The 23,005-nt window shown below is 36.1% G+C and overlaps 2 protein-coding genes across 5 annotated transcripts in view; one reads left to right on the forward strand and one right to left on the reverse strand.

Moving 5' to 3' along the window:
- The window catches only part of postnb (periostin, osteoblast specific factor b), a 46,384-nt gene extending 30,777 nt beyond the window's left edge, over positions 1–15,607 (reverse strand). For 2 of the 3 annotated variants that reach the window (XM_061877485.1, XM_061877486.1), the window contains exons 1-2: positions 15,366–15,607; positions 12,977–13,075 (exon numbers count right to left, since the gene is read on the reverse strand). In XM_061877485.1, the coding sequence (XP_061733469.1) occupies positions 12,977–13,075; positions 15,366–15,487 (221 nt within the window). In that variant the 5' untranslated portion in view covers positions 15,488–15,607. The remainder of the gene's footprint in view (positions 1–12,976; positions 13,076–15,365) is intronic. The other variant, XM_061877484.1, reaches the window with a different exon arrangement.
- The window catches only part of LOC133536847 (FRAS1-related extracellular matrix protein 2-like), a 334,085-nt gene continuing 324,091 nt past the window's right edge, over positions 13,012–23,005 (forward strand). For both annotated transcript variants that reach the window (XM_061877482.1, XM_061877483.1), the window contains exon 1: positions 13,012–13,107. The gene's annotated coding sequence lies outside the window, so the exon portion shown is untranslated. The remainder of the gene's footprint in view (positions 13,108–23,005) is intronic.

Consider the following 23,005-nt stretch of genomic DNA (forward strand, 5'->3'; position numbering starts at 1 on the left):
AAATACTACACGGTCTAGCTCCATCCTATCTTGCCGATTGTATTGTACCATATGTCCCGGCAAGAAATCTGCGTTCAAAGGACTCCGGCTTATTAGTGATCCCCAAAGCCCAAAAAAAGTCTGCGAGCTGTAGAGCTTTTTCATTTCGGGCTCCAGTACTCTGGAATGCCCTCCCGGTAACAGTTCGAGATGCTACCTCAGTAGAAGCATTTAAGTCTCACCTTAAAACTCATTTGTATACTCTAGCCTTTAAATAGACTCCCTTTTTAGACCAGTTGATCTGTCGTTTCTTTTCTTTTTCTTCTATGTCCCACTCTCCTTTGTGGAGGGAGTCCGGTCCGATCCGGTGGCCATGTACTGCTCGCCTGTGTATCGGCTGGGGACATCTCTGCGCTGCTGATCAGCCTCCGCTTGGGATGGTTTCCTGCTGGCTCCGCTGTGAACGGGACTCTCGCTGCTGTGTTGGATCCGCTTTGGACTGGACTCTCGCGACTGTGCTGGATCCATAATGGATTGATCTTTCACAGTAGCATGTTCTCATAGTCATCATTGTCACCGACGTCCCACTGGGTCATTATTGTCACCGATGTCCCACTGGGTGTGAGTTTTCCTTGCCCTTATGTGGGCCTACCGAGGATGTCGTAGTGGTTTGTGCAGCCCTTTGAGACACTAGTGATTTAGGGCTATATAAGTAAACATTGATTGATTGATTGATGATTGATGTACGGTTCTGGTCAGCACCAAGTAAGTGACTTGACTTAATTGTGCGGCTATGATCTTCCTCACTTCGGGCTTAAATAGTAAACAACTCAAATTAATGTTTTGTCCAGATGCATACATTTGTCCAAATGTGGCCAAGTAGACACATTGTGGGTTTCCTGGACTTTGTCTACATCGCTAAAAGAACAATTTTAAGAAAATCCCTCCATCTTCCACTATTTTTTTTTTTTTTTTAAATACAAAAGTTTGTATATAAATCACCCGCTTGAATATTCCCTTTTCTCTTCTACGACTCTTGTCGTCTGATGTGATTTCTCTACTTGGTTCCATGACCCGCCCTATCTTGCCTCTGATTGGCCTGTCCCTAATGTTTTGCCATAATCTCAACCAATCGTGACTCATCATAGTAAACAGCCAACTAATCATGGATTTTCTTTTATATGCAAGCATGTCTTGGAAGGAGGAAGGGTAGGGGTTTAGTAGCCCATGAGGGGGAGCGGGGGATGAATCAAGGAACATAACAAATAAGTGGTGTTTGGTCATTTTAACCTGCGATGAGGTACAGACCGCATCTCGTATTTTTGGGCTCTTGACATAACAAATTTCCAAGAAATTGTAAATAATGAGCTACCATATTAGATATTACAGTGATTTGACTCTCTATCAATAACACAAAGCTAAGATCTGGATGTGTTGTTCAAATATTTTAGGACGTACGGTATTTTAGGGATAGGAATTTTACAACAACTCACAATTCAATTTGTTTTTGGGGTGACAACTAGTCCGAATTGGTTATTGACTCAGCACTATTCTCGATTCAAAACATCCATCCGTCCATTGGCTGCCGCTTGTCCCTTTCGGGGTCGCAAGGGGTGCTGGTGCCTATCTCAGCTACAATCGGGCAGAAGGCGGCGTACACCCTGGACAAGTCACCACCTCATGGCAGGACCAACACAGATAAACAACATTCACACACGAGGGACCATTTAGTGTTGCCAATCAACCTATCCCCAGGTGCATGTCTTTAGAGGTGGGAGGAAGCCGGAGTACCCGGAGGGAACCCACGCATTCACGGGGAGAACATGCAAACTCCACACAGAAAGACCCCGAGCCCGGGGATCGAACCCAGGACATTCGTATTGTGAGGCTCACGCACTAACCACCATTCTGCCCTGATTCAAAACAATTCTTGCAAAATATTATTTGGTACAAGCCAGTGCTCTTGAACGATAAAAAAAAAGATGAAAAATCGGATTAATCACTCTTTTTGATTTAGATTAATTGTGTTTAATTACACTAAATTATTTGCTTATCTATTGAAAATCAAACGGAAAAAAAGTGTACGATATTTTGACGCACATGCAATTTGTCATTCAGAATGTCATACACAAACTTTGTTTGAATGTTTTACTTAAAATGACATATGGATACTTTATTGGCTGGTAACAGTTTTACCTAAAGTTCTGTCTGGGTTTTTGTTTTTAGGCTAAATTATGTATGTCTATGTATTGACCTGATCACCGACCTCAGGTAACAATTTGCTTTTAATTAATTAATGGGAAAAAAAATCTTAAATTATGTGATTAATTTACAACTATACATAATTTATGTGATACATTTTCTGGATTATTCACCTGAGTCCATCCATCCATTTTCTACCGCTTATTCCCTTTCGGGGTCGCGGGGGGCGCTGGCGCCTATCTCAGCTACAATCGGGCGGAAGGCGGGGTACACCCTGGACAAGTCGCCACCTCATCGCAGGGCCAACACAGATACACAGACAACATTCACACTCACATTCACACACTAGGGCCAATTTAGTGTTGCCAATCAACCTATCCCCAGGTCATCTTGTTAAATTTGAGAGCCCTAGGATAAAAATGAGAATAAAGCATTTTCAAAACAGGTTACAGGTTACAAAAGATGTCTGCGTGCAGCCTAATAAACATACAAGAGTTGGGAAATTGTGTTAGATGTAAATATAAACGGAATACAATGATTTACAAATCATTTTCAACCCATATTCAATTGAATATGCTCCAAAGACAACATATTTGATGTTTGAACTGATAAACATTTTTTTTTGTGCAAATAATCATTACTTATAGAAATTGATGCCAGCAACACGTGACAAAGAAGTTGGGAAAGGTGGAAATAAATACTGATAAAGTTGAGGAATGCTCATCAAACACTTATTTGGAACATCCCATAGGTGTGCAGGCTAATTGGGAACAGGTGGGTGCCATGATTGGGTATAAAAACAGCTTCCCAAAAAATGCTCAGTCTTTCACAAGAAAGGATGGGGCGAGGTACACCCCTTTGTCCACAACTGTGTGAGCAAATAGTCAAACAGTTCATGAACAACGTTTCTCAAAGTGCAATTGCAAGAAATTTAGGGATTTCAACATCTACGGTCCATAATATCATCAAAAGATTCAGAGGATCTGGAGAAATCACTCCACGTAAACGGCATGGCCGGAAATCAACATTGAATGACCGTGACCTTCGATCCCTCCGATGGCACTGTATCAAAAACCGACATCAGTTTCTGAAGGATATCACCACATGGGCTCAGGAACACTTCAGAAGACCACTGTCACTAAACACAGTTCGTTGCTAGATCTGTAAGTGCAAGTTAAAGCTTTACTATGCAAAGCGAAAGCCATTTATCAACAACATCCAGAAACGCAGCCGGCTTTTCTGGGCCAGAGATCATCTAAGATGGACTGATGCAAAGTTGAAGAGTGTTCTGTGGTTTGACGAGTCCACATTTCAAATTGTTTTTGGAAATATTCGACATCGTGTCATCCGGAACAAAGGGGAAGCGAACCATCTAGACTGTTATCGACGCAAATTTCAAAAGCCAGCATCTGTGATGGTATGCATTAGTGCCCAAGGCATGGGTAACTTACACATCTGTGAAGGCACCATTAATGCTGAAACGTACATACAGGTTTTGGAACAACATATGCTGCCATCTAAGCGTCGTCTTTCTCATGGAAGCCCCTGCTTATTTCAGCAAGACAATGCCAAGCCACATTCAGCACATGTTACAACAGTGTGGCTTTATAAAAAAAGAGTGCGGGTACTTTCCTGGCCCGCCTGCAGTCCAGACCTGTCTCCCATGGAAAATGTGAGGTGCATTATGAAGCGTAAAATACGACAGCGGAGACCCCGGACTGTTGAACGACTGAAGCTCTACATAAAACAAGAATGGGAAAGAATTCCACTTTCAAAGCTTCAATAATTAGTTTCCTCAGTTCCCAAACCTTTATTGAGTGTTGTTAAAAGAAAAGGTGATGTAACACAGTGGTGAACATGCCCTTTCCCAACTACCTTGGCACGTTTTGCAGCCATGAAATTCTAAGTTAATTATTATTTGCAAAAGTAAAAAATAAAGTTTATGAGTTTGAACATCAAATATATTTTCTTTGTAGTGCATTTAACTGAATATGGGTTGCACATGATTTACAAATCATTGTATTCCGTTTATATTTACATCTAACACAATTTCCCAACTCATGTGGAAACGGGGTTTGTATTTAAAAAAAAATGTAGTCTTAAAACATTTTTTTAATCAATTTTTGGAAAATTATGAATTGATTTAGAGTTCAATTTAGAATTTGTTTTAAATAAGAATCGTAATTCGGATGTGAATTTATTTTTGTGAGCACAATTGATGTATTGCACCTACATTGGATTGGTTTAAGCACTGGAAATGCCCAGAATGCATCAATCAAAGTGGTTCCCCAATTAAATGTTTTGGACACATCTGGTCGGTGTGTCTAATGAAATGTCCTAAAGTTCATTTTGAAGCTTTCAAAAACCCCAAAAATACATGAGGGGCTGAGCATGTATTGTGGGATGAGGTACTGTGTTTAACAAAGATGGATGACAAAGAAAAAAAAACTTCCATCCACATTTTAACATGAAAGTGCTTAGAAGTCTGGAACTAACGAGCGAGGGGTGGGAGGCCATGTATTTAGATTTAACAGGGGTCTTTTTCATTCATGGTGCGTGTCAGCAGTTTAGAGCCACATCCTGGAGTCAGTGGTTCACCGCAGGGACGCACGACAGTGGCCAGCCTCCATACGTCTTGGAAAACAGCCCATGCACAAGACTATCTGTAGTACAAAGAGTCTACATTGGTGGATGTGATAAACGTTTTCAGATGCGTTTCTCATCATGGAAAATGTCTAACTCCCCCGACAAAAACCTTGAAACATGAATGGACAGCTATTTAACATAAGTTGTGACATTCGTTATTGGATTTAAAACATTGGAAATAATTTGTTACAGCATGGGTGTCAAATTTAAGGCCTGGGTGCTAGATCTGACCCGCCACATCATTTTACGAAGGCCTGGAAATATAATGCGTTAAGTACTTTTCTTCCTAAATGTATATTTATATTTCCCATTTTGGCAAAAAAATACACGTACTCTATGCATATATTTGATATGTGTTTATTTTCAACTTTAATATTATCTAATAATGCAACAATACAAGCAAGTTATCCATCAAATTATACTCTAGAGTTGTACGGTAGGCCCTGCGATGATGTGGCGACTTGTCCAGGGTGTACCCCGCCTTCCGCCCGATTGTAGCTGAGATAGGCGCCAGCGCCCCCCGCGACCCCGAAAGGGAATAAGCGGTAGAAAATGGATGGGATGGAGTTGTACGGTATACCAGTATTAGTATATTACCGCTATACTAATGAATCATATTCGGTACTATACTGCCCCTGTAAAGAACCAGTTACATTTTAACAGAAGTGTAGATAGAACATGTTAAAAGAGAAAGTAAGCAGATATTAACAGTAAATGAACAAGTAGATTCATATTTAATTTCCTACCACTTGTCCTTAATAATTTGGACAAAATATTGGAATGAAAAATGACACAACATGTTACTGTATATGTCAGAAAAACTAAATTAGGAGCCTTTGTTTGCTTACTTACTACTTAGACAAGTTGTCTTGTATGTTCACTATTCTGTTTAAGGACGTTCACTATTCTATATAAGGACAAACTTGCAATAAGAAACATATGTTTCATATACCATTAGATTTGTTGTTAAAATAAAGCCAATAATGCACTTATTTGTGGTCCCCTTTATTTAGAAAATGATCAAAAAGTACCAAAAAGTATTGAAATAATTTTGGTACCGGCACCAAAATATTGGTATCAGGACACGAGTACACTGTAAAAATGACACTAGACTTCACGAAAACCTTTTTGTGACCAAGCTGCAGTTTTTATCTGTATAAAACACTTTGGAACCATGTTTTCCATTTACTGTAAAACACTATCAAAACAACAGATTTTACGGTAAAAAAAAATGGCAGCTCAGTTGCATTAATTGTTACATACTAAACAGTGGTACTTTTTTTTCCCCATTCCATTTACACTATTATGCTGTAAAAGAAATACCACTGATTTTACCATCAAATTTTGGCAACTGGGCTTCACGGTGGAAGAGGGGTTAGTGCGTTTGCCTCACAATACGAATGTCCTGAGTAGTCCTGGGTTCAATCCCGGGCTCGGGATCTTTCTGTGTGGAGTTTGCATGTTCTCCCCGTGAATGTGTGGGTTCCCTCCGGGTACTCCGGCTTCCTCCCACATCCAAAGACATGCACCTGGGGATAGGTTGATTGGCAACACTAAAGTTGGCCCTAGTGTGTGAATGTGAGTGTGAATGTTGTCTGTCTATCTGTGTTGGCCCTGTGATGAGTGGCAACTTGTCCAGGGTTTACACCGCCTTCTGCCCGATTGTAGCTGAGATAGGCACCAGCGCCCCCCCCGCGACCTCAAAAGGGAATAAGCGGTAGAAAATGGATGGATGGATGGGTTTTGGCAACTGACCTACCATTTTTAATGACTGTAGAATTTTAAGTTTTGTTTTTTTACAGTGAACATGATTAGTCAACTATGTAATAGTTGTAATATACTACCTTTATTTGAGTCATTGTTTTAAGATGACCTTTTTTATTATATTTTATTTCTGTCTTGTGACTTTGCCTTTCATCTGTGGTTTAATGGGCTTCATAAACAAATCCTTACACATGTATGTTCATATTATTACAAACTGAGGGCAACCATAACTGTGATGTGGCCTTCAATGAAAATAATATTGACACGCCTGAGTTACAGGGTCATACTGTTGTTTTAAAAATGGTGTTTTTTGCAAAGGCCTTGTTTAAAGTAAAGTTAGATCATTAAAGTTGTATCACCACTCTAAGCATGATTGTCTACAGTCCATTACCAACTTTAAATCTGAAAACAAACTGTCAAAAATTCCTCTTAACTGTAGAAGCCTATATGCAAATTGCAAAAATATGAATATTTTTTTAGAACAATTCAATGAACCCTTCAAAAATAATTGCTCTATCAGAAACATGGTTCTATGCTAGCAAATGAATATATTTTAACCTTATGAACTGAAAAAAATAAAATAATGGAGACAGTGTTGCTGGCAGTATTTATGGATCCAACAAAAGTGTTTGACACAATTTAATCATAATATCTTAATAAACAAATTAGAAGGGTATGGTATAGGGATGTCACGGTATGACAATTTCTTATCACGGTTATTGTGACCAAAATTTTCACTGTTATCGTTGTTGTCGCGGTATTTTCGAATGTGCTCAAAATTTAGTTATACTGAAATGTTTTAACAAATGTTTTATTTTCAAAAACACACTCAAAATGATGTACTTTGTAGATTAAACATTATCGTAGATAACTGTTTCATGGACCTCAAGTAGAAATTAAATGTGCATATGAAAGCAACGTAAACATTATTAACAAAGAATTATGGCAGAAACTAAATAACATAAATAAATACAAATGAATGTGGAAAATGTGCAGGATGGCACATGATGGCCAAAAGATGTAACTGCACTTTTTGTCCAAGTATTCAACCATAGTGTTCATATATTAGAGATCTAGTCTTACACATACCAGAGAACGCCACTCAAGTATTTGAACGTTTGTCAATCAAATACAGTGTTGGCCTTAACACACTTTTTGTGTCTTTTTACGCTTTGAAATCAGAAAGGATTCAGAGGTGGAAGAGGGGTTAGTGCGTCTGCCTCACAATACGAAGGTCCTGCAGTCTTGGGTTCAATCCCGGGCTTGGGATCTTTCTGTGTGGAGTTTGCATTTTTCTCCCCGTAAATGCGTGGGTTCCCTCCGGGTACTCCGGCTTCCTCCCACCTCCAAAGACATACACCTGGGGATAGGTTGATTGGCAACACTAAATTGGCCCTAGTGTGTGAATGTGAGTGTGAATGTTGTCTGTCTATCTGTGTTGGCTCTGGGATGAGGTGACGACTTGTCCAGGGTGTACCCCGCCTTCCGCACGATTGTAGCTGAGATAGGCGCCAGCGCCCCCCGCGACCCCAAAAGGGAATAAGTGGTAGGAAATGGATGGATGGATGGAAGACTACGGCATATTTATTTGACAAAAAATTTAAAACAACTACCTAGTCATTATTAAAAGCAGCAAATTAATAAAAATGTAAGTAAATAAAATGTTTCTCTGTTTTGATCCGTCCATTGCTCGGGGTTGACCTCTAAAAACAATTCAACTGCATGGCAGCAGGGCCGTGACATACTGTACATTTCCATCGACAATATATTCAAATGTGTTTTATTTTCCTATAGCAAGATCCCAGAACTCTCAGAATAACAAAAGTCAAATTCAAATGAATAAACTAAATAAAATGAAATATAATAGATCAAGTAACCATTATTTGTTGACATTCGGTTTCAAAGCCAAAGGAAGCCACGGCAGAGGCATGAAAGAGCCCCATGCGGCTCCAGAGCTGCGGGTTGCAGACCCCTGCACTAACCCTAATGTTCCACACATTGCAGTAATTCTGCTAGGATTTGATTTTAAAAAGAAGTTTTAAAAGTAACAAAGTAGCAGCAGTCATTAACAGCACAAATCACATAAACAGAAGTACATTGTGCTCTGCTGCAGCATGCGTTTTGTGCATACTCTGCTCGCCCAATAACAAGTAACTTTAGGTAACACTTAATAAAGTGTAACTATAAAAATGTTTGACAGACAAAATCTGACAAGTAAATTTTCAAACACTTTCCATCATGCATTCAACTACAAGTTGACTTACCTTGCACTCGCTGTATTGTTGAGGATGGTGGTTCCGGAGTTGGCTCTTCATGTTTGGAGTGTTGCCTCCCTTCGCGGGTATTTTTTTCCCGGCCTTTTTTGGTAATGGGCTGACTATCCGCAATTATTCTACCCACACCATACTTTACGAATCCAAAATATGTGCAGAATTCATTTTTTGTCCGTTTTACAAGGAGGGGAAGATCTCAAGAGCGAGGTCCCTTTTCATGATCCGTGGTTCGGATCATATTTTGTTTAGTTATGTTCGGTTAGTTTTGGACTCCTGTTTTATGCACTTTGGGTGTTTGGTTTAGTTTCCATGGATACTAATTGGTTTCACCTGCCTCTGATTAGTGCTCTCCACCTTCACCTGCTGTTGAGCATGAAGCCGAGAGCTATTTAGACACGTTGCTCGCCACATTCGGTGTGGCTTCATTGTTTGCGGTATACAACCGTCACTTTGGAGTATTCCTGATCTTGATCCTGTACTAGCTGTTATCTTAACTTCCCGTGCGATCAGCACGTTTTTCCTTGGTTTGTTTCCGTCTTTTGGTACTATTGTGATTAAATTATCATCTCCTACCTCACGCTGTCGTCCGGAGCTGTCCGTCCTGCATTCCGGGAGAACAAACCCCGACCCAACCATGCCACCACGTGAAAGAATAGCTCTTGGATTAGTGCTCAACATCAGGTGAACGTGCACAGCACTAATCAGAGGCAGGTGAAACCAATTAGTACCCATGGAAACCAAAACAAACACCCAAAGTGCACAAAAAAGGAACTAAGGGAGTCCAAAACTAACCGAACATAACTAAACAAAACATTATGACATCCTTGTGTTTTCCGTCATTGGAAACAGCACTAATGCTCATGCGTCGTCTTTGTAGGCGCCGTTGCTGCTGCGTTTCCAAGACGTGAGCGTCGCCTAAAATGTACAGTAAGTGACGGTTTTTCGATAATCAAAAAATCATACGGTGTTACTAACCGTCCGGAATTGCTGCTCACAAGGTCACTGAGGTGGGCACTATGTTTGACATGTCAACTTAATGTATATTATATTTATGCATGAAAACATTTTGTTGTTCTCATGAGGTGTGTGTTAAAATCATGGTTGTTTTTTACAAATGACAGATGTGCACAAAAGCATGTATTGTCTATAGATTAGAATAGAAAGTACTTTCTATTGACAATGTGTTATGATGTAAATAAGGTGTGGTTGTATTGTATAATAAGTATGTGTCATTGAAAGGGCATTTTATGAGTTTCTTAACTTGATTACATGCTATAGTATAATTTTATTGTTATCATTTCATTGCATGATTTTTGTTCCTCTGTAATTTGAGTAGCCAGGGACTGCAGATGGGAATGAGCTATTTAGCTATAATCTGGTGCAGAACATATCTGTCTTTGAGCTAAATGGTTCTATGCATTGTCCCTCTTAAATAAAAACTAAACTAAACCGTCCGGAATTTATCATCATACCATCACTAATATGGCATCAGAGGATTGATATTGAGTTGGATAAGAAGCTATGTAAACAACAGGAAGCAGTACGTGAAGCTAGGTGGAAAAATGTCAACAGAATTAAACATATCTTTTGGTGTACCTCAGGGATCAATACCAAGACCGAAATTGTTCAACCTTTATATAAATGACTTTTGTGAAGTCACAAAGCCCTTCACGTTAGTATTGTTTGCGGACAACAAGACTGTTTTGTTCAGTAGTGAACACACAGAAGCTAACACAAATAATAAAAGAAGAAGTTAACAAATTAAAAAGATGGTTTGAACTTCAGTAAATCTAAAAAATATATATAAGCTAACACTAGTGGAGAAAGTCAAATACAAATAGACGGAGTAGACAATGACAGGGTAAAAGACATCATATATTTGGATTAAATAATAGATGATAGAATAAACTGTAAATCTAATATAAAATATGCTACAAAGGATGGCGTATTTGTGACATATTTCAATAATGTCATTTCAAAAAGTAATTTCATATTTTCTACTGCTCGCTAGTGTTACCATATCTGAGTTAATGTGCAGAAATAGTGCGGGAAATAATCACAAAAATGTATTCACTCACTAACGGTGTTACAAAAAAGATCAGTCAGAATAATGCAGAATGTAGGTTATCGAGAACATACAAATACTTTATTTATTAAATCACAAATATTGAAATTCAACGATTTGGTGCATTTGCAAACAGCTAAAGTGATGCACAAAGCAAACTCTAATCTGCTACCCAAGAATGTACAAAACTTCTTAACTAAAGAGGAGAAATATGACCTTAGATGAAAATGTAATTTAAAACATTTGTATGCTCGCACAACACTTAAGACCTTTAGCATGATAGTATGTGGAATTCAATTATGGAATGGATTACGTCAAGATGTAAAACAATGTACTAATATGATCCAATTTAAAAGAGCTGTTCAAACTACAAGTGTAGACAAAGTATAATGAAAAAGAATCTTGATAAACATCTTGAACCATCTTTGTTATAAATGAGATATTATTCATGTCATTATGTGAATCATGACTGGTTTAACCATCAAGAAAATTGTTGTGATTCATTGATGTGAATTATGTTACAATTACAAGATCAGAACAGTAAGTGAACAAATGTGTTTGTACTCGCTATGAATTTGAAAAAGGGGTTTGATTAATTAAGCTCTGCTTCTTCTTTCTCCTTTTAGAACAAGGTGTAAAGAGGAATAAGAATATGTAGATCATATGATGTATTTATTATGTTGTATCTGTATACTTGTTCAAAATTAATTAAAGCATAACCAAAGTGTAAAAAATAATTAGGGATGTGCCGATCAGTATTGGCTGATTTACATGGAAAAATAATTGATCACTACTGCCAACTAATACCTTTTCAAAGGTTATTACAAATGCTGATCCCCTCTTGCTTACACTGTATTTATATTTGGTCCTCTAGCTAACAGACACGACTATCAGCTAATCTATGTGTCCCCATACACAGTGTGGAGCCGCTCCTCTAAGTTAGTAATCATCACATCCGTTGCGGCAAATAAACTGCAATTCTTAGTACAGGGTAGGGTTGTACGGTATACCGGTATTAGTATAGTACCGCGATACTAATGAATCATGTTAGGTACTATAACGCCTCTTAGGAAGTACCGGTCCACATGACGACTTTGAGTATGACCAATGTATGATCCTGTAATGACTTGGTATCGGATTGATACCCAAATTTGTGGTATCATCCAAAACTAATGTAAAGTATCAAACAGAAGAATTAGTGATTCTTACATTTTAACGGAAGTGTAGATAGAACATGTTAAAAGAGAAAGTAAGCAGATATTAACAGTAAATGAACAAGATTAATAATACATTTTCTACCACTTGTCCTTCATAATTGTGACAAAATAATGAATGGAAAATGACACAATATGTTTCTGCATATGTCAGCATCTAAATTAGGAGCCTTTGTTTGTTTACTTACTAATAAAAGACAAGTTGTCTTGTATTTTCACTATTTTATTTAAGGACAAAATTGCAATAAGAAACATATGTTTAATGTACTGTAAGATTTGTTGTTAAAATAAAGCCATTAAGGCAATTTTTTGTGGTCCCCTTTATTTGGAAAAGTATCAAAATATTTTTGGTACCGGTACCAAAATATTGGTATCAGGACAACACTAGTACAGAGGTTCTTAAAGTTTTTGACCTCGGGGCCCAACTTTTTCACTACAGAGGAACTCTGAATTAGAAATATTACTTTTTATTTTAATCATATTCAATTATTATATCTATTTATTTAACACATAAATCTTAAACTCAAGACAGGCTTTTTAAAACAAAAAGTATGAAACATTTATTTACAAAGCATTACGTTTTGCCAAAATAAATAAACTGAATCAACACTGAATATGTTTCTTAACTAAAGTATCAACAGAGTTAAAGTGGAAATTAAATACAGCTTCACCACTTTAGTTGTAATTTGTTTTGCTTAACATTGTGTGTACAGAAAGTGGCTTAAGCCACGTTTGCAAAGTTCGCAAAGTTTGTCCTTTGTGAGTGAATTCACTCACAAAGGACGAACTTTGCCTCGATGAAATGAAACAGTCAAAAGAAAAATAGTACTCACGCTTTCTTTCCGCAGATGGACCCTTGGTACCAGTTCCGACAAGTGCTGAAGTACTTCTTCTTGGTCCCCATGACTTGCTGCAGAGCGCACACATTGGGCCTGACGAATGCGCAAGGTGTTATAAATATCAGGTAAAACACAAAACAAACACTCTTAAATGATTAAATTCAGTTTGTGTGCACCCATCCAGCTATATAAAGACAATTTATGAGACACACTGTGCCAATGCAGTTGTTTCTATATAGTGCGACCCACTTTTCGTCGGATTTCGTTTTGGACGGAACATTTTCGCCAACATTTTGCTGGGTTTGGTTTACCATCTCTGCTATCGAAAAGCTATTCAGAAATATGTTCCTAAATTTTCTTCTTATCTTTATTCCTAAGTAATTTCCTAAGAGGAGTCCATTCAAATTCATGAAGTGTTCTTAAACAGCCAAATTGTTCTTAAGTTGCTGAATGCCAAATATTTGCATATAAACACGCCCTTATTTCCCCAATATGCATATGTAAATACCCATAATTTCGTAATTTGCATAGGTGCATGCTCTTAGTTCCCTATAAATTCCAGCAAAGAAAACATTGGTGAATACAAAAATCTCCTTAAAAACTTCATAACTGGGCCTAAAGATAAAATTTGTTCATAAGAATGGTTGCTGAATGTGGGCCCATTGTGCCTAACAAACGAGTCCGTCCTAGGAAATCACTTTGCGGTGCCCAAAAAAACAATCGCTATGAGTGTAACAGTACTTGTGTTCGTATTCAGATTTATTAGTATGAAACATTCACTACCCAATGCTGTCTGTACAAATGGTACCATGCTTTTCTTATGCACCAATTTTCACACGACTTGGTTTTTGACAAACATTTTCACCAAAATTCTGGGTTTTTGGTATTTCTGTTGTCGTACGGCCAAACACTGCATGTAATAAACTAGTCGGTCCGCCTCCGTATTGTTCCAAAGAATAGTGCGGCCAGAGTATCCCACATGTTTGTGACTCAGTCACTGAGATTTTTTTTTTACATAACCGCAAGATAATCCACCACAGTGCCAAAGAAAGTCACGAGTGCCAACACTTTGATAACATTTTTTTTAATAAAAAAAACACTGATTAATTCAAGAAATAACTTGAAGCAAAGAAGGTACCTCCTCCCTCTCTGCTTCTCGCGGTCTTTGCCAGGAGTTAGTCTTCAATCAAAGTAAAAGTGATGTTAAATGTTCATGTATCCATTACATTGGTCATCTATATGTATTTTTGCTTTGTTTTCTGCATTTTAACTTGTAATTATTTCCATCTGTTTGGAACTGATCAATTGAATTAACATTATTTCTTATAAGAACATCTTTTGCACAATTTGGTTTTGATTGAACCTATTTGGAAGGAATTACAAAGAAAAAACTAAATAAAACGGCAATATCTGTATATTTGCCATGTATAAACTATCTTAATTTATAGTTCAGTGGTTCTCAAACTTTTCTCGTCAAGTACCAGCTCAGAAAACACACTTTCACCATAATGACCAACAGCTAAATACAGTAGCGCAGTAGAGTTACGGGTTAATTAAAAACAAGGCAAAGGTTTTATTTAACATGTATACCGTATTTCCTAGAATTGCCGCAGGGCATATAGTATGCGCCTGCCTTGAATTACTGCCGGGTCAAACTCGCTTCGCAAAATAATTACCACCTGGTCAAACTCGTGACATCACGGGTGACACTTCCCCTGTCATCATTTTCAAAATGGAGTAGGCTGATGTCAATACCGGTAATTTGAAATCGCATAAAGGGAAGAAGATTAAGAGCTATTCAGTTGGATTTAAGGTCCAAGCACACATCACACTAAATGTTTTACTGCATGCCTTTGGTAAGTGCCGGAGTGAGAAGAGGTTTTAAAATAATTAGCTCATGCTTACTTTTACTGCATGCCTTTGGTAAGCGCAGGAGTGAGAAGAGGTTTTAAATTAATTAGCGCCCCGGCGGCAATTCAAGGAAATACGGTATATACTATTTTGGCCACTGTAAAATTACACACAGTTTGAACAGTAACATTGTTTTTCAATATAGGAAAATAAAACTACTTTAATTAAGTGATTTGGCATACCACTAAATGGAGCCCACACAGTACAATTTGAGAATCACTAGCTTCATCTATATACTGCATTTATTTATACAATATACAGCATTTCTGACCACTTTTAATTTCTATTTATTGTGTTTATTTTTAAATAGGCAAACCATCACTAATTGCAAAGCCACAAAGTAGTATTAAATAAGCTCTGCTTCTCCCTGCTCTTTTTCATAGATGTAACAAGTCAAGCATGTCCCAAATGTATAAAAGTCATATATAAAAGTCTGCAAAAAAAAGAAAGAAGAAATTATATGTTTCCTTACCCTTCTTTCCTCGCACGGATGCGACTGTGCGCGACTATTTTGTCATAGGCTGACGTGTCGGCCTCGTCCAACACGCAGGAGAGCACAAAGAGTGCAAAGGTGGCGGCAAAGACGAGCTGCATCCTTTTTCTTTTTTTTTTTGTGATTCCCCCTCTTGCCCTTCCAGACCCAAAGTGATGAGGGCTTGACTTAGAGTGGGAGTTTATATACGCACTCTCACTCTCCTCCACTCCAGGAGGATGACAACATCATGCATGCACTACCAGGAACCTCTCAGAAGAAGGCACCACACACACACACACACACACACAACCCCATTACTCTGATGCACACCTTAAATGGAAAGTTCCCTTTTTTGAAATTTTTTTCTGTCATTTACAATCCTTATAAGAGACAAGACCACATATGTATATCCATCCATCCATTTTCTACCGCTGGTCCCTTTCGGGGTCGCTGGAACCTAGCTCAGCTGCATTCGGGCGGAAGGCGGTGTACTCCATGGACAAGTCGCCATCTCATCGCAGCACATATGTACATATTTCTATTTATTATATTTCATTTTGTTGTAGTTGGCTTGTTTTACGTGGCTAACAATGCAGACAGTGGAATTAATCCCCTGTAAAAATGCATCCCAACAATACTCCTTTTACAATCTTGTGACCTGAACATTTACAAAGTATTAGCAATGTTGTTATTATAAGCGCTAACGCAGAACGCTACGCTGTTGACATACGGAGCTGCTGCATCATGATCACCTGTAAATTGGTAAAACTTAATTATACTTTACAAATCATGCCTCTCACCTGCGTAGGAGAAGGTTGTGGCCAAAAAGTGGGAAGTTGTTCCTCTGTGACATCCAACTTATGGAGAGAAAAACACGAAAATACTTTTTTTTTAACCCTTCATGTGTGGATTATGATTGCTCCTTTGTCTAAACGGGAAGATATAAATATCCCATCAGTTGGCATCTCAGTGAGAGCAGACATTTTACAGTAAGTGATTGTTATGTTCATAGTTTGTATTTCTTGTTTAGCACTTAGCAATTTTGCTTGTTTCACTAAAGCTGTTTATCATACAGCATCGAAAACGTGTTGGTCATCCTCTTTATTTTCAGGCTTAAAAAAAACATAAGGTTCTGGAACATCATTTGTCCCAAAGTAGTCGCTGTTGTTTCTCGTGAAGTCCGTTACGATTAGCAGTGTTGTTGCTGCTGAAGGGAAAATCGAACAATATGAATACAATGCTTAAAATTATCAAAATATTTTACAAAATATGTAAAATATTACATATAAATATTATACATATATATTTTTTCAGCACTTATGACGGAATAGAGTTACTCCATTGTTAGCGGACTTCTGCTAATGTTTTTTTCATTAGTTAAAGTGCATAAAAAAGTGTTATTGTCTTACATAAGGATTGCAAATGCAATTTTAAAAAGTGCAGTTTCTCTTTAACAATCCGTGCAATTCTAAAATTGCATTTACAAGTTTGCATTCATCTTTTTTTAAAAATACAGACTACAAATGAGCTTTTTCTGAGCTGTCCCAGGTAGTGTTAATAACACCTTTTTTTTTTAGCAGCGTCCGAGGAGCTCATACTCACAGGAAATTTTATTAGGTACACTTGCACAACCTAATGATGTCAAATATTAAAGCAGAAATGCTTCCCTTGCAATGATACTCCGTACAGATCTTGCATATGATTTAAGTACACATCAAACACTTTGTAATGTAATATGTGTGTGAATGTTGTCTGTCTATCTGTGTTGGCCCTGTGATGAGGTGGCGACTTGTCCACGGTGTACGCCGCCTTCCGCCCGAATGCAGCTGAGATAGGCTCCAGCACCCCTTGCAACCCCAAAAGCGACAAGCTGTAGTAAATGGATGGATGGATTAAAATGATCAGCATAGCATACTACATTGTGATAGTAGATACACACTCACATCCACTCTGCATGTGGGTGAATAGGAAAAAAAAATACTGGCACAAAATGATCAGATACGTTTTTTGCAGCTTTTTTTTTTTTTAATGCAAGCAAGGTTTGGCCACTTACAGGAAGCTTGATTAGAACTGCAGATTGTCCTCAATGTACCCCACAAATACTACAGGACATTTTGCTTCAACTTTCAAAATGCTGTGCTTGTGCCCCCTAGTGGAAAAAAAAAAAGCATCTGCCTGTTACTTCTAACTCCACTGAGGTCAAACCACCAGACCACATGACGGTCACCATGTTAAGTTCAGACGACGTTAAGCCATCTTTGAAAAACACTAAGTGGATTTTACGGCCATAAAGGAAACACAGCTCATCCATGTGGAGCACATCTGGGATGTTTCCAGCAAAGTTTGTTTTCCATGGCGGTCTTTGCTCTGATAGACTCCTGATGGCCTCCACAGGGCCGCTCATTAGGAAGAATACATCCGCTACACATGTTGATTGCGGGTGTCTGGCCGCAAAACCTACATTTGACATACACAACTTACAGAAAGTTAGAAGTGCAACTAAAGGATGACGCTAAAAGGAACTTGGACCTTTACACTTTTTCTACAACATCCAATTCTCTTGCAACATATTATATTCAAGGTTTGTACAGGTGCTTAAAATCCTTCAAAATGCTTGGATTTTAACGTTTGTGTTTTCAAGGTCTGAAAAATGCTTGAATTTTGCTTGTAAATGTTCATCATATTTCTCAACAGTCAGACTCAATAGGCTAATTATGAATTGGAAACAAAATTAGTTTCCTTAAAAATGAAAGCTAAAGGCTTGATCTGTTGACTTTGCATGAGCCCTTACATTAGGTTGTTGTCAGCCAGAGCTGTATATACGACTCTGTGTCGCCCCCAAGAGGACAGTGGTGCATCGGTCCATCCTGCCGGGAGGTTGTCGTTTTAATGAACATGATTTATGCATGAATTATAATACAAACAAACAAGTAAACAATACTAATTCATGTTATTTCTTGAAAGGAATGATGTGCACATGAATGATGATGATACAAACAAACTAGTAAACAATAATGTTATTTCTTGTAAAAAAAATATGGCCAAATGAATTATGATACAAACAAACAAGTAAACAATGATAATTAATGCTATTTATTATAAAGAATGATGTGTACATGAACTGTTATACAAACAAACAAGTAAACAATGTTTTTTCCTGTAAAGAATGTTGTATACATATGAATGATGATGATGATACAAACAAATAAGTAAACAATAATGATATTTCTTGTAAGCAATGATGTACACATGAATTATGACACAAGTAAACAATGTTATTTCTTGTCAGGAATGATGTATACATGAATGATGATGATGATACAAACAAACAAGTAAGCAATAATGTTATTGTAAGAAATGATGTATACATAAATGATGATGATGAAACAAACAAGTAAACAATAATTAATTTTATTTCTTGTAAGGAGTGATGTATACATAAATGATGATGATACAAACAAGTAAACAATGTTATTGCTTCTAAACAATGTCTACATGAATTATGATACAAACAAACAAGTAAACAATAATTAATGTTATTTCTTGTAAGGAATGATGTATACATGAATGATGATGATACAAACAAACAAGTAAACAACAATGTTATTTCTGGTAAACAATGATGTATACATGAATTATGATACAAGTAAACAATACTTATTGTTATTTCTTGTAAGGGTTGATGTATACATGACTGATGATGATACAAACAAACAAGTAAACAATAATGTTATTTCTTGTAAGGGATGATGTATACATGAATGATGATGATAAAACAAACAAGTAAACAATGTTATTTCTTGTAAACAATGATGTCTACGTGAATTATGATACAAACAAACAAGTAAACAATAATTAATGTTATTTATTATTAGGAATGATGTATACAATAATTATGATGGAAACAAACAAGTAAACAATAATTGTTATTTCTTGTAAGGAATGATGTATACATGAATGATGATACAAGTACACAATACTTATTATTTCTTGTAAGGAATGATGTATACATGAATGATGATACAAGTAAACAATACTTATTGTTATTTCTTGTAAGGAATGATGTATACATGAATGATGATGATGATGATGATGATAGAAACAAACAAATAAACAATACTTATTGTTATTTCTTGTAAGGATTGATGTATACATGACTGATAATGATGATACAAACAAACAAGTAAACAATAATGTTATTTCTTGTAAGGGAGGATGTATACATGAATGATGATGATACAAACAAACGAATAAACAATGTTATTTCTTGTAAACAATGATGTCTACATGAATTATGATACAAACAAAAAAGTAAACAATAATTAATGTTATTTATCATTAGGAATGATGTATACAAGAATTATGATAGAAACAAACACGTAAACAATAATTGTTATTTCTTGTAAGGAATGATGTATACATGAATGATGATGATGATGATGATGATACAAACAAACAAGTAAACAATAATTAATGTTATTTCTTGTAAGGAATGATGTATACATGAATGATGATGATACAAACAAACAAGTAAACAATGTTATTTCTTGTAAACAATGATGTCTACATGATATGTGATACAAACAAACAAGTAAACAATAATGTTATTTATTATTAGGAATGATGTATACATGAATGATGATAGAAACAAACACCTAAACAATAATTAATGTTATTTCTTGTAAGGAATGATGTATACATGAATGATGATGATACAAACAAACAAGTAAACAATGTTATTTCTTGTAAACAATGATGTCAACATGAATTATGATACAAACGAACAAGTAAACAATAATGTTATTTATTATTAGGAATTATGTATACATGAATTATGATAGAAACAAACACCTAAACAATAATTAATGTTATTTCTTGTAAGGAATGATGTATACATGAATGATGATGATACAAACAAACAAGTAAACAATAATGTTATTTCTTGTAAATGATGTATACATGAATTATGACACAAGTAAACAATAATTAATGTTATTTCTTGTAAGGAATGATGTATACATGAATGATGATGATACAAACAAACAAGTGAACAATGTTATTTCTTGTAAACAATGATGTCTACATGAATTATGATACAAACAAACAATTAAACAATACTTAATGTTATTTATTATTAGGAATGATGTATACATAAAGGGACGGCGTGGCGCAGTGGGGAGGGTGGCCGTGCGCAACCCGAGCGTCCCTGGTTCAATTCCCACCTAGTACCAACCTCGTCACGTCCGTTGTGTCCTGAGCAAGACACTTCACCCTTGCTCCTGATGGGTGCTGGTTGGCGCCTTGCATGGCAGCTCCCTCCATCAGTGTGTGAATGTGTGTGTGAATGGGTAAATGTGGAAGTAGTGTCAAAGCGCTTTGAGTACCTTGAAGGTAGAAAAGCGCTATAGAAGTACAACCCATTTATCATTTATAAATGAATTATGATAAAAACAAACACGTAAACAATAATTGTTATTTCTTGTAAGGAATGATGTGTACATGAATGATGATGATGATACAAACAAACAAGTAAACAATTGTATTTTTTGTAAACAATGATGTATACATGAATTATGATACAAACAAACAAGTAAACAATAATTAATGTTATTTCTTGTAAGGAATGATGTATACATGAATGATGATGATACAAACAAACAAGTAAACAACAATGTTATTTCTGGTAAACAATGATGTGTACATGAATTATGATACAAGTAAACACTACTTATTGTTATTTCTTGTAAGGAATGATGTATACATGAATGATGATGATGATACAAACAAACAAGTAAACAATTATTAATGTTATTTATTGTAAGGAATGATGTATACATGAATGATGATGATACAAACAAACAAGTAAACAATGTTATTTCTTGTAAACAATGATGTTTATATGAATTATGATACAAACAAGTAAACAATAATTAAAGTTATTTATTATTGGGAATGATGTATACATGAATGATGATAGAAACAAACACCTAAACAATAATTAATCTTATTTCTTGTAAGGAATGATGTATACATGAATGATGATGATACAAACAAACAAGTAAACAATAATGTTATTTCTTGTAAACAATGATGTATACATGAATTATGATACAAGTAAACAATACTTATAGATATTTATTGTAAGGAATGATGTAAACATGAATGATGATGATGATGATACAAACAAACAAGTAAACAATAATTAATGTTATTTCTTGTAAGGAATGATGTATACATGAATGATGATGATACCAACAAACAAGTAAATAATGTTATTTCTTGTAAACAATGATGTCTACATGAATTATGATACAAACAAACAAGTGAACAATACTTAATGTTATTTATTATTAGGAATGATGTATACATGAATTATGATACAAACAAACAAGTAAACAATGTTATTTCTTGTAAGGAATGTTGTATACATATGAATGATGATGATGATACAAACAAACAAGTAAACAATGTTATTTCTTGTAAACAATGATGTATACATGAATTATGATACAAGTAAACAATACTTATTGTTATTTCTTGTAAAGAATGATGTATACATGAATGATGAGGATGATGATACAAACAAACAAACAATAATGTTATTTCTTGTAAGGAATGATGTATACATGAATGATGAGGATACAAACAAACAAGTAAACAATGTTATTTCTTGTAAACAATTATGTCTACATGAATTATGATAGAAACAAACACCTAAACAATAATTAATGTTATTTCTTGTAAGGAATGATGTATACATGAATGATGATGATACAAACCCCGTTTCCATATGAGTTGGGAAATTGTGTTAGATGTAAATATAAACTGAATACAATGATTTGCAAATCATTTTCAACCCATATTCAGTTGAATATGCTACAAAGACAACATATTTGATGTTCAAACTGATAAACATTTTTTTTTTTCCATATAATCATTAACTTTAGAATTTGATGCCAGCAACACGTGACAAAGAAGTTGGGAAAGTTGGCAATAAATACTGATAAAGTTGAGCAATTCTCATCAAACACTTATTTGGAACATCCCACAGGTGTGCAGGCTAATTGGGAACAGGTGGGTGCCATGATTGGGTATAAAAGCAGCTTCCATGAAATGCTAAGTAATTCACAAGCAACCAACTCTAACCATTTAGCACTCACAATGTGATTTATCAAGACTAAAATTGTTCCGCAGCCTCTGTTTTGTGTCTTGAACAGATGGCTAGTAGAAAGGAGGCGATCACGCTGCAAAGACACACAATTGAGAGAGAAAATCCTATGTCTGTGTGTGTCAGCATATTTGGATGTCAGAAATAATACATTTTGGCATATTTTCTGTTCAGCAATATATACAAGGAGTAAATGGGACAATGAAAAGGGAGGATTACCTCTAAATTCTTCAGGACAACCTAAAATCTTTAGCCCGGAGGTTGGGTCTTGGGCGCAGTTGGGTGTTCCAACAAGACAATGACCCCAAACACCCGTCAAAAAAGTGGTAAAGGAATGGCTAAATCAGGCTAGAAGTAAGGTTTTAGAATGGCTTTCCCAAAGTCCTGACTTAAACGTGTGGACAATGCTGAAGAAACAAGTCCATGTCGGAAAACCAACATTTGTAGCTGAACTGCACCAATTTTGTCA

The sequence above is a fragment of the Nerophis ophidion genome, linkage group LG18, assembly GCF_033978795.1.
Source record: "Nerophis ophidion isolate RoL-2023_Sa linkage group LG18, RoL_Noph_v1.0, whole genome shotgun sequence".
NCBI classification, from domain to species: domain Eukaryota; kingdom Metazoa; phylum Chordata; class Actinopteri; order Syngnathiformes; family Syngnathidae; genus Nerophis; species Nerophis ophidion.